We start from the raw sequence: 18,536 nt of genomic DNA, 5'->3' as shown, positions 1-18,536 counted from the left end.
TTTAAAGAAATATCCTTCCGTCGCTCGCATCGAACCAGTGAACGATCGAAAATTAACTGACAGAGGTTCGTTAAGTCGTCCTTCGTCAAGAGTTAATCAGATGACAGGGTGACCGTTCGACGCCGGGAACCGTCGGAGGGTGGAAAACAGTGAGAAACCGATGGAAAGCTGGCAGAAGGGAGTAAGAGGGAGCGATAGAGAAATAGCAGAGAGATCAGGGCAAATCGGTCGTGCGAGTATTACAGGCACGTTCACGCGTGGCTGTTTGCACGCGACAGGCGAAGAGCAAATACGTGTTTCCATTTGATGCGTTAAGCTTTTACCTCTCTGTGTGAGTTTGCCAGCTCTGCGTGTGCCTGTAACTGTATGTGCACAGGTGTGCCGGTACGTGCGTGACGGATTCCGTTGCCACGGAACGAAAGGGACGATACCGACGACCCGACCAGGCCGATGATCCGCGTGCCACGCCGTTGCAAAAGTGGGACGGTAATTTCATTTGCACGGGGTTCTGCCAACTGCGCCGCGACGCGGCTAAAACCGACCAGAAGGGAGGAGAGATAATGGAGAGGAACAGCGGGAGCCCGTTAAAGCGAGGACGAGAGAACAACACAGAAAGGAAAAAAGGAGAAGCAAATGAAAGAGAGAATGTTCGCTTGACGAAGAATCCTATAGGAATGTCATTCCAGTCAGGAGAGTGTTTTTTTTTTTTTTCGTTTCATCACCTTCGCCGACTTTATTACATATCCTTGTTTCTCCTTTCTCTTTCCTCTCCGTCGCTCGTGAGTTATGCAGGAAGAACGTGAGATAGAAACGGAATTTAAATCATTCATACAAGATTCTATTAGACGAGTAATAAGGAAATTTGAATTTAGGTTTATATCAATGTATTCCAAACGTGTATCTTGGATTCAGACCTCCTAGTAATTCCCGGTATTCCTTTTACCATAAACTTCGTTGCAGAACACAAATTTCGAGATGACGTGTACAGGGAAAGGGCAGGCACGGAAGAACCTCGGGTGAGGGAGACACGGAAGAGTTCGGAAAATGTATTAATATTCCGTGGTTGATGTAACCCTCGAAGGGTACATTTCGGGTCGAGACACTCGTGCGAGACTTTCATTTCTTCCCTCCGAGAAACGAAATTCTCGAGGTAATTCGTACGAATATATACAGGTACCTATGGTACAATCTCCTGACTACCTTCTTTGACACAATCGTAAAGACCGGGGGGCACGTATCATCGTTATTAGCCAAAATGATAAATACGCTAATATCAAGTGAGCAGGATAAGCCTGGGTTATAGCAAAGCGATCTCGAAAAACAAAAATTAATAATAAAAATGACGGTAGCTACAAATCAGCGCGTCTAATGGACCCACTGTCGGACTATCCCTCGTAATTTCGCCCCTTCTGCAATCCATTTTTCATTCTTGTTAGTACTAGCACGCGTCCGCCCGTTACTCCCGCTTTCTTATCCTCTTAAGTGTTATAAATCAACCTTTAACGTCGGTTTAGTCGACCGAATAAATTTCCTCGTGTCGTTGCGCCGTTGCGCGAATTCCACGTAATACTCCGAAAGCTGTTGGTCTAACGACCGAGTCGTTTCGAGCATACGCGGGGGCGGACCGGTGCGCTTTGTTCAGAGAAACCAGAGCCAGAGAAACTGCTCGTTCTTTTCCATCCTCTTCTTCATCTTCTTCTTCATGCAGGCTAAACATGCTTTGTCCTCTCTGGCTTAATACCTGCGTCACTTTCTGCTCCAATTTCTTCGAGAATCTTTGTCATTCGAGGAGCTCGGAGCGTTTCAATTTTCTCCGTTCGGCGTGCCGGTCGCAGAGCTTTACATTCCTCAGACTCTCGAGGAATCTGGCTTTTTGTCCCGGCAATTGAAACGGCGGCAACGATCTCGCCGTCGTCGTGGCGGCCGGCACAATGCTCCGTATGGAACGAATCGCCTCGCATCTCCGTGCCGTTTCCACGACAATGAAGTTTGCGCCTCGTTCCAGAAATAATGAGCCGCGAACGCACGGTATAAACTCGCCGCGCATACTGTCGCGTTTAAACGTAATTAAAAATGCCGTTCGAAAACACATTGCCCCCCCGCGAACGTGTCCGCGCGTCCGTGTTGTCCGGTACTCGTTGTTCCAACTTTCATTCGTTTCGAATTTTCTACGTACATTAATTACTCGCGGATGTTACGCGAATTATAATTATTTGTCTCTGTACTCGTGCCGTTTAACAACGTGCTCGTTGTTCCAAGTTACAAACAGGTAAACGAAAAAAGGAAAAAAAAATGGGAGAGGAGAAACGTACGCTTTCCTACTCTCTGGTTATTTTTTTCCTTTTTGCTACTCGTTTCAACCACTCTTGCTTCTTGCAACTTCAAGATACGGTGCTAGAAAGAAACAAGTTAAAGGTGTACGCGAACTCTTCTAGTCTCCTCATCTTACCCGTCCCACCCCCGCTTCCTCTCTGTTCGCGGAAGTTAATAGGTAGGAAAGTCGACGTAAGCCTCGTAATAAAGTGGCGAAACGTACGGTTCTCTTTTCTGCGAGCAGACAGCAAAGTATTTGTCCTCCCGCGGCCAAGCTTTCCTTCATTTCTTCTCGGGATTTTGCTTCGGTAAAGCTTCCTCTGCGACGCTCGTCTAGCGGCCAACTTTACGACGATAATAATTTCGGCGGACTACGTTAATAGGATTACGGTGTCCTTTCGTAATTGTCCAGGGTATCGAGCGTGTTATACCGTTCAGAAGAGAAAATAGCAGGTGTTAGTCTGCTAGGACGCGTCGTCCTAGTTTCTTCTTGCGTATCGTATCGGAACGCAAAAAGAAGAGGTAGAAGCTTTCGCGAAATCTGCTACGAGACCGCCGTCTGCTTTCACAGGGTCGAGGTATATTTCGTGCACCAGGTGTTACCACGCAGACGGTTAAAACAATTTGCCATAAATTTTGCTGGGCTAAAAGGTAAACGACCAAAGGAGAGGGTTCGGTGAGAGGAAAACGGACCAAGGATTTTCAGACGAATCCACCGTCTTTGCTTTTCTTCTTCCATCTGTTCCGTTTCAATTTCCCACGCTCATTATTCCCTTAATTAAATACGAGTATCGTTAATACCTTGTCTGAAAAGTACCATCGCGGCACGGTTTTTCGATTACTCGTGTTCCTTGAACGCACGATGCTTTCAAGGTAGTCACCGTTCGGAATTGTTTTTCGAGTTGCCAGGCTAACGACGCACGGAAAAATAATTTTCAAGTAGGGTCGGGTGTGTTTCGGGTTAGTGGATCTCGAGTAGCGTGCTTCTTGCGAGAGAAGGAAACAACGACGAATCTCGTCCCTAGCCGGAGGCACTGAAATACTGTGGCGAGGCTTGGAAGCAGTTGAGATAGCCGGTCTGAAGGGACAAAAAGAAGGATTCATAAAACAAGGGAGCAAGGCGAGGGCGACATATTGCTGCGCGTGGTATGTATTATGCATGAACAGGCCAGGCCTAGTCTCTGCCACTTCACCTCCTCCTTTACTTTCGCTCGACTCGCCTTTCGTTCATTTCTTTAAAGACGAGTCTATTAATTCGCAAAAATTTTACCTTCCGTTTTGTTACCACTTCCGTCGATGAGTTTAATATACAAACGAGTTAACGTCGGATCTTGGGATTCCGGGCAATTTCTTCACCTTGGTAACCGAAGATTCCATGGAACGTCGAATAAAGCGACGCAAATTGCGCCGTTACTCGTTACGGGCAAAGCCCTTTCATTTAGCCAACTTGTCCGGCTAATTGAAGAAGCCCGCACAGAAATCAGCCCCTGTCGAGCGCGAACGTTGTTTCGCATTGCGTTCCAGCAATTTGCGAAATTTCTGTTCATTACCATCGACCGTGGCCGCCCGCATCCTCGGCAACACGCTTTAAATAAACCGTCGAGTAAGTCGTCGCGAGATACCCGACTCGTCTGCCAGCCGTTCCTCTCTTCTCCAAATTTCTACCCCGACTCGAGAGTTTCGCCGTCGACGACGACAGAATTATGCCACTTTTACCGTCGAACTTTCTTGCTGGTAATTCTTTTTCCAGATTTGCAACGATTTACAAGCGTATACTTCGCATATCTTTGCTTCACCGAAATCACAATTTCAGAAAATAGAGAACGGGTGTTCGATTAAAAATATCATTGCAATTCTTTACTCGTATCATTCCAGGTATTTCCTGATCGAACCTCGTATTTTTAACCGAATTGCCGCAGCTCGAGGCTGGTCCTAATAATAATTCCGGATGGTCCCAGGGATAATTCAAAGGTGGTTGTCTTTATTTACGCGTGACGTCAGCAGAGGTCGGATGGAAGCCGGTGTAACCCTCACCTTGTTCGCCCACGTAGAATCACAGGGGACCAAGATAAGCCCTGACGTATCGGATAAAGACATCCCTTTCATCCTTAGGAGGGGCGCGCTTGCAACACACCGGCGTGTAGCAAACAGCAGCTAGCGATTCCCCGTGGCCGTGTGTTTTATCGCGCCATGAAAAGCGGAATATAATTCGCGAGTGCAAACACGGACGAAGGTATACGATATTGAATAAGTAGCCCCTCGTCGTGTTTCGAGGGCTCTATTACCGAGTTGTACCCAGAGGAAGGGAGATCGTAAAAGCACGCGTACGACACCAAGACCTTTAACCCCCCCGTGTGCGGATCCGCGCTTAAATACAACCATTTCAGCCCCTTTTACACCGCGTAAATTCCCCCCCACCGACTCGTCCGTAGACGAAATAAAAATCGTCTTTTCGAGAGGTGCGACGACCGGCTAACGTTACGACGCGATGCGGTGACTTTATCGTCTGCGACGAAAACGCGGCTAGGAATGGAGAGGCAGCTTTGTCGGTACACGTGCCACGATTCATCACATCGAAAGGTACACGTGTAAGCGTGTCGACTACGGATGGAAGTAAAATAAGCTTGATGCGAAACCGATAACGTCGTCGGGCTGCACCGACCTACTGCATCTAGAAGCAACCCCCGACCTTCTGTTTCTACCCTTCGTGGACGTAGCCAGTTACGCGACCCGCTGCAAATATGTATTAGATTTTCGTTTGCCCATGGAAAATACCATTTAGGTTCGTTCTGCGATCTATTGTATCGAGTATATCATCTTGCCTCTAGAACGTTAGACATTGGGATTTTTTCTATTTTTTTTCTTTGCCAAGTGGTGGAATTCTAATGATCATTGAAATGTAATAGATACACTTGGAGAAGTTTTCTATATCAGAGAATAGTGTAGCGAAGTATATTAAACCAGATACGAAACAAGGATGGAAACTCCTCATCGCGGATGCACCTCAAGAATCTCGTTCGTTTCGCGTTATGCGATGCAAACAGCATACGCTCGTGGGACGTGTACATACAATACAACCGTTCAATCGTGTGGAATGTTTGCTCGTATTCCTCTCACGTAATCCTTCTATTCTAACCGAATTTAATAAATACTAATTATCACTGTCCAATGTTTTCGAGCATCAATCCTGATTTCATGTATCCTAATCTTTCACTTATTTCACGACCATCCTGTATCTCATTTTTCAACTTTAGCAACGTTCGGAAATTTAGTTCGTTAAAAGAGCGAAGAGTAAAACGAACGGATCGATTCTCACGGTGAAAGGCAAACAAACGAAATCGCGGTAGCTCATCGCGAATGCATCCCGAGGATTCCGTTCGGCTCCCATTACGGAATGCAAGTTGCATGCAGCCGAGCGAAGCGTAGAACAAACCTTCGAGGCGTTACATCGTGTCTGATGCATGCATGCATGCATTCACGACCCCTGCAACGCTCGTATTTCGTGAGAGGCATCGTAGCACCGTCGAGACGCTACCAGTTACACGCGTCGAGCAATTTATACCGAAGACCAGGGAATTTAGGATCGATATCGTAAAATTTACTTTTTGAAGAGCTTTCGTTCGCTTTCATCGAGAATAGTTTATTCGATTCACCGAATAACACCGTTACCCTGCAACTCCAAAATCCTTTCTTCAAACGCTCTTGCGGAGAAATGTCGGGATTCGAGGTTATTCGGGTCAGGATCGAGCATCAGCTAACCGCAGAGTCTCGGTTCCGCGAGGGATGTTGATTCAAACGGGAGAGATTTAGACGTCGAGTCTCCCAGCCTCGCAGGATTAATGATATTTGAGGAAAAACAATGGCGGTTCGCGCGAGTAAAACCGCATATGCATATTGAAAGGATGAATACATGGAAGACAAATGATAAATCTTCGAGAGGGTGCTGCTCGGATTAACGCTCATCCGTGGTGGTTGAAGAGCGGATAAACGGAAGAGAAGCGTGTAACGAGACTTTTCCGAGCTCCCCTAACAGGCTGAAAGCTAATTACCCTGTTCGCGTCGTTATCACGAATATACCTGAACCCCACGACGCGACGATACGTTACAGACGTCTAAACTTTCTCAAATATTATTAATATCGCGACCTTTTAGCCGGAATAACTTTGAGTACTGTCACCGCTGATAGGCGTAGTTCACAGAAGAGTATGTCACAACCACCTCTCGTCTCTCATTATTACAGCCTGTGTCACGAGTGAAAAGCTCCCACCAACGTTGGAACATTGATGTCACGCTGGATGGAGAAAATGGAAGGGGTTAAGGCAACCCCGTACCCGTTCTAACTTTCCAGTAATTAAATGCGTCGAAACTTGCCTAAGATTCGTAATTGTGTTTTATAAAGAAGCAGCGGGATAGCTTTCCTAGACGCTGACTTTCTCCCTACTTTCGAGTAGCTTTTTAACAAAGGAAACTATCGAAAAAAAAAAACAGAAAAAGAAATATAGAAAAAGTCGGTTAAAAATACGTGAGTCGGTGGTTAATTTCACCCCTTTCGCGATATTTTCGCATACAGTTTACAGAATTGAGAATTTTCAAAGTATCGTTCTAGCGTACTATAATAATTGTAAGACAAGGAGGTTAAATGACCCAGAGGGACACTTTGGTACGCTCTGCTCGCAAACATGGGTAACCTTGTTACAATACGTAGCTTGCGAAACTCTTTATCCTATAGAGTGCATTATTTCGTAACCCATATTCTTGACTGGAAACGGAGATAATCCATGAGTCACGTTACACGGCTGTGTTTCAAATAAAACTTAATTTACCATCTGTGTGTGCGTGTATCAGCACATATGAAACTTCTCGTTAAAACAACATCCTCTTTATTCTTCATAAACTGTGTTAATTGTTCATAGCTTTTACGAACGAGTCACGTTATTGCCTTTCTAATTAAAACGACGATAGTTCTCACGATGGAAAATAGATTTCTAAGTGATCGATATACGAACAGCTTGGATAGTCAATATCTATCGGGACAAATTTACTTACACCAATTTCCGGTCGGTGAATTGGCTCGCCGAGGATTGTACGGCAAACGGAAATGATAAACGAATTGGATACACGTCGACGATAATTAGCCCGTTACGCGAGATAGGCCGATCGATACACAGGGAAATGTAATTTTCCCTTGAAAATCGATTCGCGTCGAATGCATGGAAATACGCGATAAAATTTCGCCAGAATTAGCAACGCCGATAAATTCTCGTCTCACGAACGATGCTTCCAACGATTGCGTCAAACTACGGCCTGTTAATTACGATATCGACGTACCTCGTTGAAAAATTCTCTTTGGTTTCCGATTGAATGAGAAATAAAATAAGAGACCTAAATGGAGCGAATCGATGTCATAATTAGCTATTAATTTATTCGATAGAAATAACAACACATTATTTTCGAAAAATAATGATATATTCTCCTGGAATCCTCTGAAAATCAAAAGAAATTGAAAAGCTTACATTGCACCCGAGTGTACATCATGAAGTACCCCATTGACTCGTTACCCGTCATCCTCTTTCGCTCCCGTTTCCAACCCTTCCGCTCTCGAAACAGAGGAAAAGAACCCCTCGAAAAGTTTACGTAGCCAGTTCGAGTTTCTTCGTTTCTTTTCACGAGTTTGCGACCAGTCGCGTCGAACAGCCGACGCGACGCGACGCGACGCCGGTTGAGATCGATAGCCACGAAAAAGAGAGGAACGACTGCAGGATCGCGTGTGGGACAGATTTACCGGTGACGGCTCGTAAATTCTTAGTAAAAGTCAGTGGTTAATCGATCGTGGCCGGAGAAGAAGCCTCTCGAGTATTTTTAACGTTGACTATCTTTTGAAATGCAACGAGCTGCGAGCAAACGGGAGGTCGCATATTTTCGTCGCGGCGATATACCTTGCCTTTCGATCACGATACCAGCGAAACAAGGGATTTTCTTGTTTATCAGGTTCGGTTAGGGGTAGCTGGGAGTGATATCGTCGCGTTCTTTCTGCAACGAGTAACGAGGCGTGCCCTGGCTTCTTTCCTCGGGTCACGCGATCAAACCAGCCCGTTTTTCGTGTGTGCGGCTGGTCAGGGTTGACACACATGCACGGTACCGAGCACCGGTGCCAAAGACCCCTGAAGAGCACGCTCGAAAAATAAAAAAGCTCTCGATGGAAAACAAGGCGCGAGTGCGTACTAACGAAACCTGTTATCTCGATAGCGACTCGTTAACGCAAACGTGGGTATACGCTTCCGATCGTTTTAATTGCTATTGGATAGTAATTAAAGGGCAATCAAAATACATAAACGAGGAAGAAAGGAAGTAACGTGAAGCATACTCGATGACTTTTAAACGAACCTCGTGAAAGTTTGCTCGATTCTCATGGCAAGCTTGTTTTCGAACCTGTTCAATGTCTATGACGTCGATTATAGGATATAAAAAAAAGTCATTGTATATGCTTCTGAGGGTGAAGAGGACGATAGGGGGCACATAACTTACGATTCACTCCGTGGAGGACCATCGTGGTCGTGTTTTAAGCAATTATAAAAGTGTCTTCGACAGGTCCACTGGTTTCCCGAACTCGTGCACGAAGTATTCGGTGCTTTCCACCCTCTCACGAGGTTAGCTCATTGTTTTTCTCGTTAAGTGAACAGGATTACTTCCGAAGAAGAGGCGATCGTTCCGAATTCCCGGCTAAACGGGGGCAAAAAAAAAGAGAACGGGAGAAATGGGAGTTTCTAACGCATCTTCGCGTCCGATAGACCGACGAAACGCAACGTGACAACTCTCGATGAAAAGAAAAAAAAAAAGGAAACGACAAATGCAATCCGAGTTTCGTCTCCGACACTGATAACGAATTCGCGCCTAATTCGGTATCATCGAACTCGTCTTCATTCGCGGCCGTAAAACAAGCCGAAGCACCCCCGCGTGAATCGAGGATGTTTCCTCTATACTCGTCTCGAAATCGGTAAAGTAGGTGTCGGTGAGAATTACGACGATTTTTAAGGTCAGTAGCGGACAAATGGCACCCCGAGACGTTGGGGCGTCGCGGTCGTCGCAGTGACTGGCGAGACTCGCGGCTACCCCCTCCAATCTCAACCCCTTCCAACAATTCTCTTTCACCCTCTAGCTTCATCCCCACCAACGCGCTATCTATAGACGGCTATATTCTCGATCTTTTTCTCGCGCGGAACATCGGATCCCTCGGTCGCGTCGCCTCCTTCGCAACCCCTGTCTCTTTATCTTGCCAACTTTGTCCGTCGTTTTCTTCACCCTCTACCATTTTCCCTCTCTCTCCTTTCCAAGCTCGCGAAATTCGTCTTTCTCCCTCTATCGCGCGTTGTTCTCGCTCGCGTTTCCAACCCTCTCCCTTAGTCACTCTACAACCCCCCAGACGCTGGCCAACCGAGTGGTCACGTGAGCGTTAGCTTCGGCCAATCATGCGCTGGCTGACGTCATCCGCAGGGGTTCTCATAGCCCTGCGTACGAACGAGCAACGCGAATGTATATTTGCGAACTTTGAGGTACGTGGAAGGGATAGATAGACGGTCGTATGTTCGATCATGGAACGATGTGTGACGCAATGGCAGGATTGTCGATCCTTGAGATCCTCGGGGAAGGATTAAAGTCGCGGCATACTTTGTTCGTGGAACAAAAGAGTCTCTTATGGCTTTGATGTTCTCTACTTTGCATCCCCTTGGTATTATGAGTATTTAAACATCCCCGCAAGAGGGATGAAAAAAAAAAAAAAACGAATTCGTCCGTTGGAAATCGTCCGTTTCGTTCTAATGAAACGTTAACGTTGATGGGTGAAACGGTTCGATTGAAGCGTTTAAAAGAGATCGCAGTACGTGACAGGGTGGCGGCACAGCGTAGCCTCTATAAATTGCGACACAATGCAACGCATGCCAAGCCCCATTTTTCCCCGGACCTGGGAAAAATAGGTTAGCACCGAAAACTTCCCTGTTTGTATTCCACACTCGAGCGAGGTTTTTTCCAGCGTCGCGGCTACGAGGTCGTCGTTGTCGAAATGAAATTCCATAGAGTAAAGAGAGAGAGAGAAAAAGGGGGTTAAATCAATGGTGAGAGAGAGAGAGTAGAAGAAGCCGGTGGTAAATCAACGCTGTAGGTGTTTTCTTCCGAAAAATTTTCACGGAAAATCGCCTTAACTGCGGCGAAGCCGTCCCCACCACCCTCTCACCCTCATCCTTCCGATTCAACCGTCACACTGCGATCGGTACAGAGCTGCCAGATGTGGATTTACTGGGAAACTTTTATGCGCCCAAAAAGTTCCTCGTAAATCTTGTACGTCGTAAAAATTTTCCATTCTCCTTTTATTTGCATTTCTCCGCAGACTTTGCGGAACACCCTCGTAACTCATCCTCCGCCGCGCGAAATAATGCCAGTTAATCCGCGCCGTAAACAGTTCATGAACCGCAAATGATCGAGGAGTCGCGAGCCGAATCGTCGATCGTTTATCGGCTTAAGCCGCACGCGGTAGTCGTGTATTCATTTTTATCCTACTTTTTATCATACTTCGACGTTTTCTGAATTTCTTCCTCTTATCGATAGAAGAATCGACGCTGGCTTTACTCGAATAAAAAGTTAATCTAATACCATCTTCGTCGTTTTCTTTTTTCTCTTCGAACCTTATCTCTTCTACCGATACAATTACGGGGAGTAAATTCGACCGGACGAGAAAACCGATACGTGTAATACCTGTCGCTGAAGCGTATGCTGAAAGGCCGACGCGAACCGGGTAAAAGGGATTTGAAATTAAATTGCGGCGTGCAATTATTAAGCGGTGGAACGCGCTTTTAATTACGCGTCTTTGCCGGCCGTGCTCGCTTTTTAGCTTACCCGGGAAACCAAAGTAGTAGTTGCGGCCAACTGCACTATTGCCCTCGTTTCTGACTTTTTAGAGACCAGCTAGACCCACTGACCGAGTGGTCGACCAGCAAAGATTTTAAGATATAAAAAATAGAAGAAGAAATACTTAGTCGTTTACGCGTTAACGTCTCCGCGAAAATCATCCTCTATTATCGCCGCGAAAACGTCGATTACCGATTCGCCGAGGGAATTTAATTCGGTTTATGGATTCGGTGAATCAATTTCATTAATGCGAAAATTACGAGCCGCACAGTGCACGATTAATAACCAATAATCGTGTTCTGCTTATAAACGTCAAGTTAACCGCGATTCGAGGACGCGAACGCGTTCGTATTCGAGCGGCTGCGTTGTTCGTTTGCAAAATGCAACGAGTGCCGTTGCCTGGAGAAGACCCGCCGTCAGACTGGACCATGCGTCCCGTTCGTTATTCCCAAAACGTTTCTATCTCGATCCCATAAATCGAGCCGTATCCAATGGACGTCAATATATTGTCAGATTATACAGTTTTTTTCCGATGCTATCTAGCGTCCAATGCCTTTAAAATAATCCCGATGATCTCTATTCACCCGATAAACCCCTGTTAATAGAGTCATCGATCGTTGGATGACGTTTCAACAGATAGGATGAAAAACAACCGATCGCGCGTTTCTTTCTTTCACCCCGTTGCTTTTCAGGATTACAGATGTTTTGGAATCGGCGCAATTTTCACGATCGATGATTCTGGGAATGACGAACGGATTATTTTCCATGTTGTCTTAGAGATCGCTGAATACTCGGACGTGTTTGCGTCTCTATTCCCTGTTGCACCTTTTTTCGTTTCATTCAGGGTATCCGTATCGATAGCGGCACCCGGATACAGATTTCATCCACGATTTTCTGCCGGTCGACGGGGACCAGTTATAAATTTACGATCCCCGCGGAGTGTTCGACGGCGATGCGATAAAAAACGAGATCGCGCTTCATCGGTGATAAAGTTGATAGCCGGTAACAAGAGCGAGTCGTAACCGATACTTTCTCCTTTGAACGATTTAGAACGGTAATAGAAATTTATGTACTCTTTCCTTGAACTCGTTACTGAAATTTATATTGCGAGTTATGGCAACTTTCCAGATAGATATTTTCCGGACGAATTTGATTAGAAATTTTATATATACGAACGGGTAATTTTGAAATTTCAGCTTCCATTTAGCTACTTTACATTATTAGCTCGGTGGTAGATAGTAGCAGGCGCCTTAAATGGCACGTTATTAGGAAATGCGACGGAGAGACAAACTTTATGCGTTCATGTACGAGCAAATTGCAAGTTTAAATTTAAAAAAATTACCATTTTTTAAGGATTATGTTAAATCATTTATTTAGAGTTTGCGTTATGAACAATTCTAAAAGTATCACTCATAGTCGATACTCGAAGCTCATCTAAACTTGCCAGATGCAAACCGCTCGCAGCGAGTATGTAACTCAGTTACGAGTAAATCAGAGTTCACCACACGAGTCTCGCTTCGTCTGCCAGATTGCATGTGTCTCGTAGCAACGAAAACAGCTGCTGGTTCGCCCACACAAATCAGCCTGGGCGCACCATTCGGTAACCGCTGAATATTCGTCAGGTCTCTGCAGGTGACAGGATCGCGAAAAACTCGACCGTTCCAGCTGTCACTGGACGGGGAAATAACCGACAACGGTGTTCGTGAAACGGTTAAGTAACCGAGTTACCGAACTAACGCATCGCTAGTGAAACCGTGGATCGATCTCGTGAAAACTCGAGACGATCGTCGACGCCCGGATGCAGAGGAAACTGGTGAAAATGTAAATTGAAGCGACGAATGAAACGCAAAGTAGGAAGCTCCGTTAGAGAGAGATTTCGTCGTTGCTTCAACAAAAGATTTCGCTACGGAATTAAACGATTGCGCGTAGAAGTCACGAGACAAGGATTTTCCTTCGGGCGACGTGGAGAAAAAAAAAAATGGAGAAATCACGACGAGACGACCGTCATATTTTTACGACGAGCACGTCGTCGACGTCGCTCGAGCCTCGTGCACACCTATACAGAGGATTTTATCGTCGTCCTTTTCATCGTTCACGCAACCCCTGTTCGCATGTAGGTTACGCGGATTAATACCGTCGAGAAGTGCAGCGACGAGGGGGTGGTCGCGTTGGCGCTCGACGATGGCGAGGAAAAGACGGAAAAAAAGAGAAAAGGTTAGAATAGGGACGAAAATTCGAAAGAGAAAAAGGAAGGCGGTCGATTCGATTGGATTTATTCCCGACCGCAAGGACTCGCAGGAACGATGGCACAGGGAAATGGTGAACGGCAAAAGATGGAAAAAATAAAATAAAAAAAGAAGTAGAGAAGGGAAAATGAGAGAGCGAGTAGGTCGGGGAGAAAGAATCGTACGCACGGAGAAATAAGGAAAGAAAGAAAAACAGAAGGGTGCCTCGAGGGTTTGTATATTTTTTTTTCTTTTTTTTTTGCATCCATTTAACGATCACCCACCGGTCGTGCTGCCTGCAGGGAACGAGCGCTGGGCGAAGGGGCGAGGGGCAGGTGTGGATTACGAGGATGTGGCACTTTTTAGCGATGAAAAAAAGTATGTCGCATTAATTAAAAGCGACGCCGACGGTGAACGCAATTACGGGGGCTGCGCGACGACGCTCTAGGTTCATTCGGGGCCTCGCGTTTTCACCGAGCAACCTGTTTTTTCTTCCCATTTTTTTTTTTTCGCTTATTTCTGTTCCCCTTTCCGTTTCCTTGCCCCCGTCGCATGGGCTCTTTCCTATTTCTCGGTTCGCGTGCGACGAGACTTCGAAAAAATATCGTGACACGCTTCTTTGCCAGTTATTCCAGCGGTCGACGAAGTCGTAATTAACGTTCGACTTAACGGAACGTAAAATTCCCTCGTAGCCGAGCGAAACGAACGGAAATCCAGTTACCCGGGTCGACGTTGCAACGAACTGAGTTTTCGATTTGATTTTAACCCGGTCAATGAACCACCCCTTCTCTTGTTTCTTTTCAACGATCACAGGTGGAGCAGCGGATTAGTCAGTGCAAACATAGGCGAGAAAGGAAGACGAGAGGGAAGGATGAGGACCGAAGAGGAGGGCTGGTCATCAGCTAACAGAGAGGGACGTGGTATCGTACCCCCTGGCAATTTCCGTCCTCGAATTGAAATGTTATTACGTTAGCGACACATTCCGGTTCCTACTCTCTTCTTTATCTTACGTTTCCTGTTATTTGGTAAATGCAATTTGAGGTCGCTGTTTAACGAAACGAACGAAAGAAAAAAGCAAAGTCAAGGAAGAAGAACCGGAGGTGTCTTTCGTGAATTTGATTCCTCGAGTCGGTTCAGAAAAGGCAGAAACTAGAAGAAGATTGCATCCACTTTCGTTTCGACACCGGTGAATTGCACACTTTCTTTGGAATCGAATTAAATTCGTTAGAGCACAGAGTTCTCTAAGTCTGCCCGTGAAGGTACGCGCATTACTCGATCAGGTATCTGGCTGAAAGAGCTCCTCTGGACTCCATTTCGTGTCGTCGCAAAGCGACGAACCGATACGGAGGAATGCGGCCAGGATATTTCACCCGGTGCATCGGTATTTCCGGCTTTCGAAGTCGCCCGATGAAACGTTAGGGGAGATTTGCGCGAACGGTGAGTGTAGGCGGCTTGGAAATCGCTGATTCGAATGTCTTCTCTCGTGTACGTGAACGGTTTCAACTCCCCTAAAACCTGCTACCTGTATACCATACGGAATCCGGTGTATTTCTATGGCGATCGAGGCTTGTCGCGTTACCTATCAGTTGAATTTATTAAACCTTTTCTCTTAGCAGATTTATTGCATACCGTGAACACTAAATTCTGGTTCAGTGAAGCGGAAGTATAATTTCTTCCCGAATTGCTTAATAACTAACGCGATCGCTAATGACGATTTCTTCGTCCACCCTCTGGTATTTCGTTCATCATCCCTCTCGGCGAGATTCTTTGCCTCTTGTTCCAAGCGAATGCTCGTATTCGTGTCTGTACAAAACCAATCTGCATGCCACGATCCATTGCATCACTCTACGAGGCTTTTTATCCGCTGCGTCGAGAAGAAAGTGCTACAGAGAGGGTTGAAGAAAGGGGTAGAGCGAAAGGAAGGAGATTCGCCGAGTGGAGGCGGAGTGTCTCAAAAACAGGAACATTCTCGTGGTTTAATGCCGGCGGTACTGTCCATTGCTTGTGAACGGAGAAAGGGGTAGCGTTTCTCGCTCCTTCCCCATTTTCTCTTCTCGAGAGAATCGAGGGGAGCCGAAGGGAGGACGAAGAAACGAAGAAATAAAAGAACAAACGGTTTTGGACGGTGAAACTTTTGCGAGGTAAGCGGGAACGGGACAGAGATAAAGGCGACAGATGACGGAGTATTTCGTGAAAACCGGAGGAGGAAAAGAAATGAAGGTTGTGGGCAGGGAAGGAAGAAAGATGGAAGACTGACCAGAACGAGTGACTTTTATTGCAGCGAACCGTGTTAATCTCGAGCGCCCATAAATTCATCCGAGCAGAATTGCTTCTTAACCGCCGCCATTCCCCTCGAGAAACCGACAATCCATCGAAGTCTTTAACTAACGTACATGATCTCTGCCTTTTTTACCCGAGCCAAAGCTTCAACCATCCCTGGATATCCTCTTCTACGTTTCAACCGACAAGTATCTTCGTGGTGAAGTCGAAAATATCTCTGGCCAGGGTAAATTCAAGGAAAGGAGACCGTGCGGCAAAAATAACCCCCAAAACGAGAGAGCGTAAATACCAATCGGATTTGCGAACGACAAATATTTAATTACGGCAGAGAAAACGGTTCGTTTCCAACGCGGGCGTAAATGACGGAGGCGAAGGGATGATGAAAAAAAAAAAAAGAGGGCGAAGGATAAAAAGGGAAACGGAGGCTTTCAATCTCCCGTTCCTCCCATTATCCGCGCAGCCATTTCGATTCCTCGAGGCTTCCAACGTCCCGGCTAACAGCTAGTTCACCAGCCGAATTACACCGGCGGGTAATATCTTTTCGAGGCATTAATTAGCTTCTGTTTTCCGGACCCATCAATTTGCGACTCGCGCTGCAATTCAACTAGCCTTCTCTCCAGTCTCTTTTGTTCGCGATCGATACTCCCCGTCGAACTTGAAGATACTTCAAATATACATATTTTCACGCGATTTTATTTAGGAAAAGAAAGTAAGACGATTTAAAGGTTCCTCTTGGAACACCGTGTACTCGTGACCTCGCATGGACAAATTCGCGTTACCCCTTAACGAACCACCGGGAATCGTATCGAGAATCGTTAATTAAGAGGGCTTCAGCGGGCAAAACAAAATCGATAGGGAAATTAAATTAAAACGAGAACAGGACGAAGCACGACGTGGATGAACGACAAGAGAGAACCGTAGGAGAACCATTGAAACGCCATCGTGGCTCTCTTCACACTTTGAAAATCTGGCTTCGAGGGACTCAAACTTCGCTCTTCCCGCATCCATCTTTCTCTTTTTCTCTCTCGTCAGAGTCGTTCGATATTCACGTACCGTGAGGTTTTGAGGGAAACCTTATACGCCACTTCGATCCCCCCGACAGGACTTGGGCGCCGCGTTTCCAAAGGCCCGCGGCAAAACTGGCACGGAACGAGTCTCTACGTCGTGTACATACGGCTATGTACCGTATATATACCTATCTACGAGGTGCAATTTGCATGCTCGTCCTCGTTTTAAAGCCTACCGGTGATTTCCGGCGTCATAGTTTCTATACCCGCTGCGAAAACTCGACCCGAATCCTTCTCTTCCAATAGACCCTGCGATTTCGTTCGAAATCATTTTCCAACCGTGGAATTAACAAAACAATGACAGATTCGACAAATTCGGGCTATTTGAAAAAGAATGAAAAATTTTAAATATATGAAAACTTTATCCGATCCTTTGATCGTTAATATCGGTCGAAAGAAAAGAAGAAAAATGTCCCCGGGAGGATATTAAAATATCGATGTCAACAGCGAGTCCGGCAGGAACGGTGTCCTACTTCGAAGACATCGATGGAAGGAAGGAAAAGACAGGGAATTAGCCGCGAAACGAGCAATGCCGGAATCACGTGTACCAGAGAGCTCCGCAGGAAGCTAGGTCTTTCCTTTGAATGCGCTTAATTGCGAGCACAGTTTCGTTTCCAGTAGGGAGCAGACGGTCTGACGAGGAGCACGGAAATGATTAACGACAAAGCCTGTCTCCGTCGGATCCCGGTGAACCGAACGAGACGGTAGAACGAAAGAAGAAATAAATCTCGAACGTGAACAAAATGAACGGGACCTTGCAATTATCCCGTGACTTCGAAACTATCGACGGGATCGGGATAGTACCGCTACCGGCAAGAACATTTTAATCATCGCTGAAGCCGGTTACCTTTCATTCCAACTTTCCACCGTACCGTGCAATTATTTATTCCACGAATAATACATCTTGTTACGACCACCGTGAACATCATTGTTCCCTGTCCATTGTTCAATCGTTACAATCTGTTTCATAAATAACGTCTACTGTGTCCGCAAAAAGATTACTCGTCTGACGTTACACGCTACTAATTTGGAGAACTATAGGCGTGTTTTGATAAACGAGCCCGATAAAATTGAACGGGTTACGAGTCGTTTCATCCTCGCGGATTAAACATCCGGGACACGAGGGGAGTTGTTCGTTGATTTGGCAAACATCGCGTTCGTTATCTACGATCGCGTTCGGATCGATGGACTTTATAAAAATATGACGTGCCAGTTCGAAACAATATACGAAACATTAACGAAATACTATGAGAGATCATCGTCGTTGAAGCTAACAATCTTTGACGATTTAACGGCAAGGAAAATTCCATAAACGAGATAAATATTTCCTTTAATCAAACGCATCGGGATGGAGGGAACACGAGAACGAAGTAGAGGAAAGAAATTAAGTGGCGATTCCCTCGGTCAAACGAAACAACGTCGAGGAGACGAGTTTATTCGTTTATCCGGCAAATATCGAGCCCTTGTAATCTTGAATGCCGGCCCGAAAATATGATGGTATGCCGTTGTAGCGACAGGAAGAAGCCGAGGCAGACAGCGAGGCTGGCGGAAAAGGAACAGAGAAGATCGGGATAGAGAATGAGGGGCTTGTACAAGGGGGTGGACGGACGAAGCGAGTAACCGGAGGGTGGGTGGTTGGTCTGACGCAGCAAATAGAAAATAATACCGCGGCCATTGTTCCCGTTTCGCTTTTCTGTCTCGCTTCATTCACTCTCCGCTACAATCGAGCCTCTGTCCTAGGAACCCTCTTCTA

The 18,536-nt window shown here is 46.0% G+C and overlaps 1 protein-coding gene across 7 annotated transcripts in view; it reads right to left on the bottom strand.

Annotated features, from left to right (window-relative positions):
- LOC114876408 (protein Fe65 homolog) overlaps window positions 1–18,536 on the bottom strand; it is a 114,193-nt gene that overhangs the window by 66,777 nt on the left and 28,880 nt on the right. Inside the window, exon 1 of one of the 7 annotated variants that reach the window (XM_029187863.2) lies at window positions 8,839–9,387. The exons of the other annotated variants lie outside the window; for them this stretch is intronic. Within the exon in view, the coding sequence (XP_029043696.1) occupies window positions 8,839–8,860 (22 nt within the window). The 5' untranslated portion in view covers window positions 8,861–9,387. Of the gene's footprint in view, window positions 1–8,838; window positions 9,388–18,536 lie in introns of those variants that run through there. 7 annotated transcript variants of the gene reach the window in all.

The sequence above is a fragment of the Osmia bicornis genome, chromosome 1 (genome assembly GCF_907164935.1).
Source record: "Osmia bicornis bicornis chromosome 1, iOsmBic2.1, whole genome shotgun sequence".
Lineage (NCBI taxonomy): Eukaryota > Metazoa > Arthropoda > Insecta > Hymenoptera > Megachilidae > Osmia > Osmia bicornis.
This window is presented reverse-complemented; position numbering and strand designations above follow the sequence as displayed.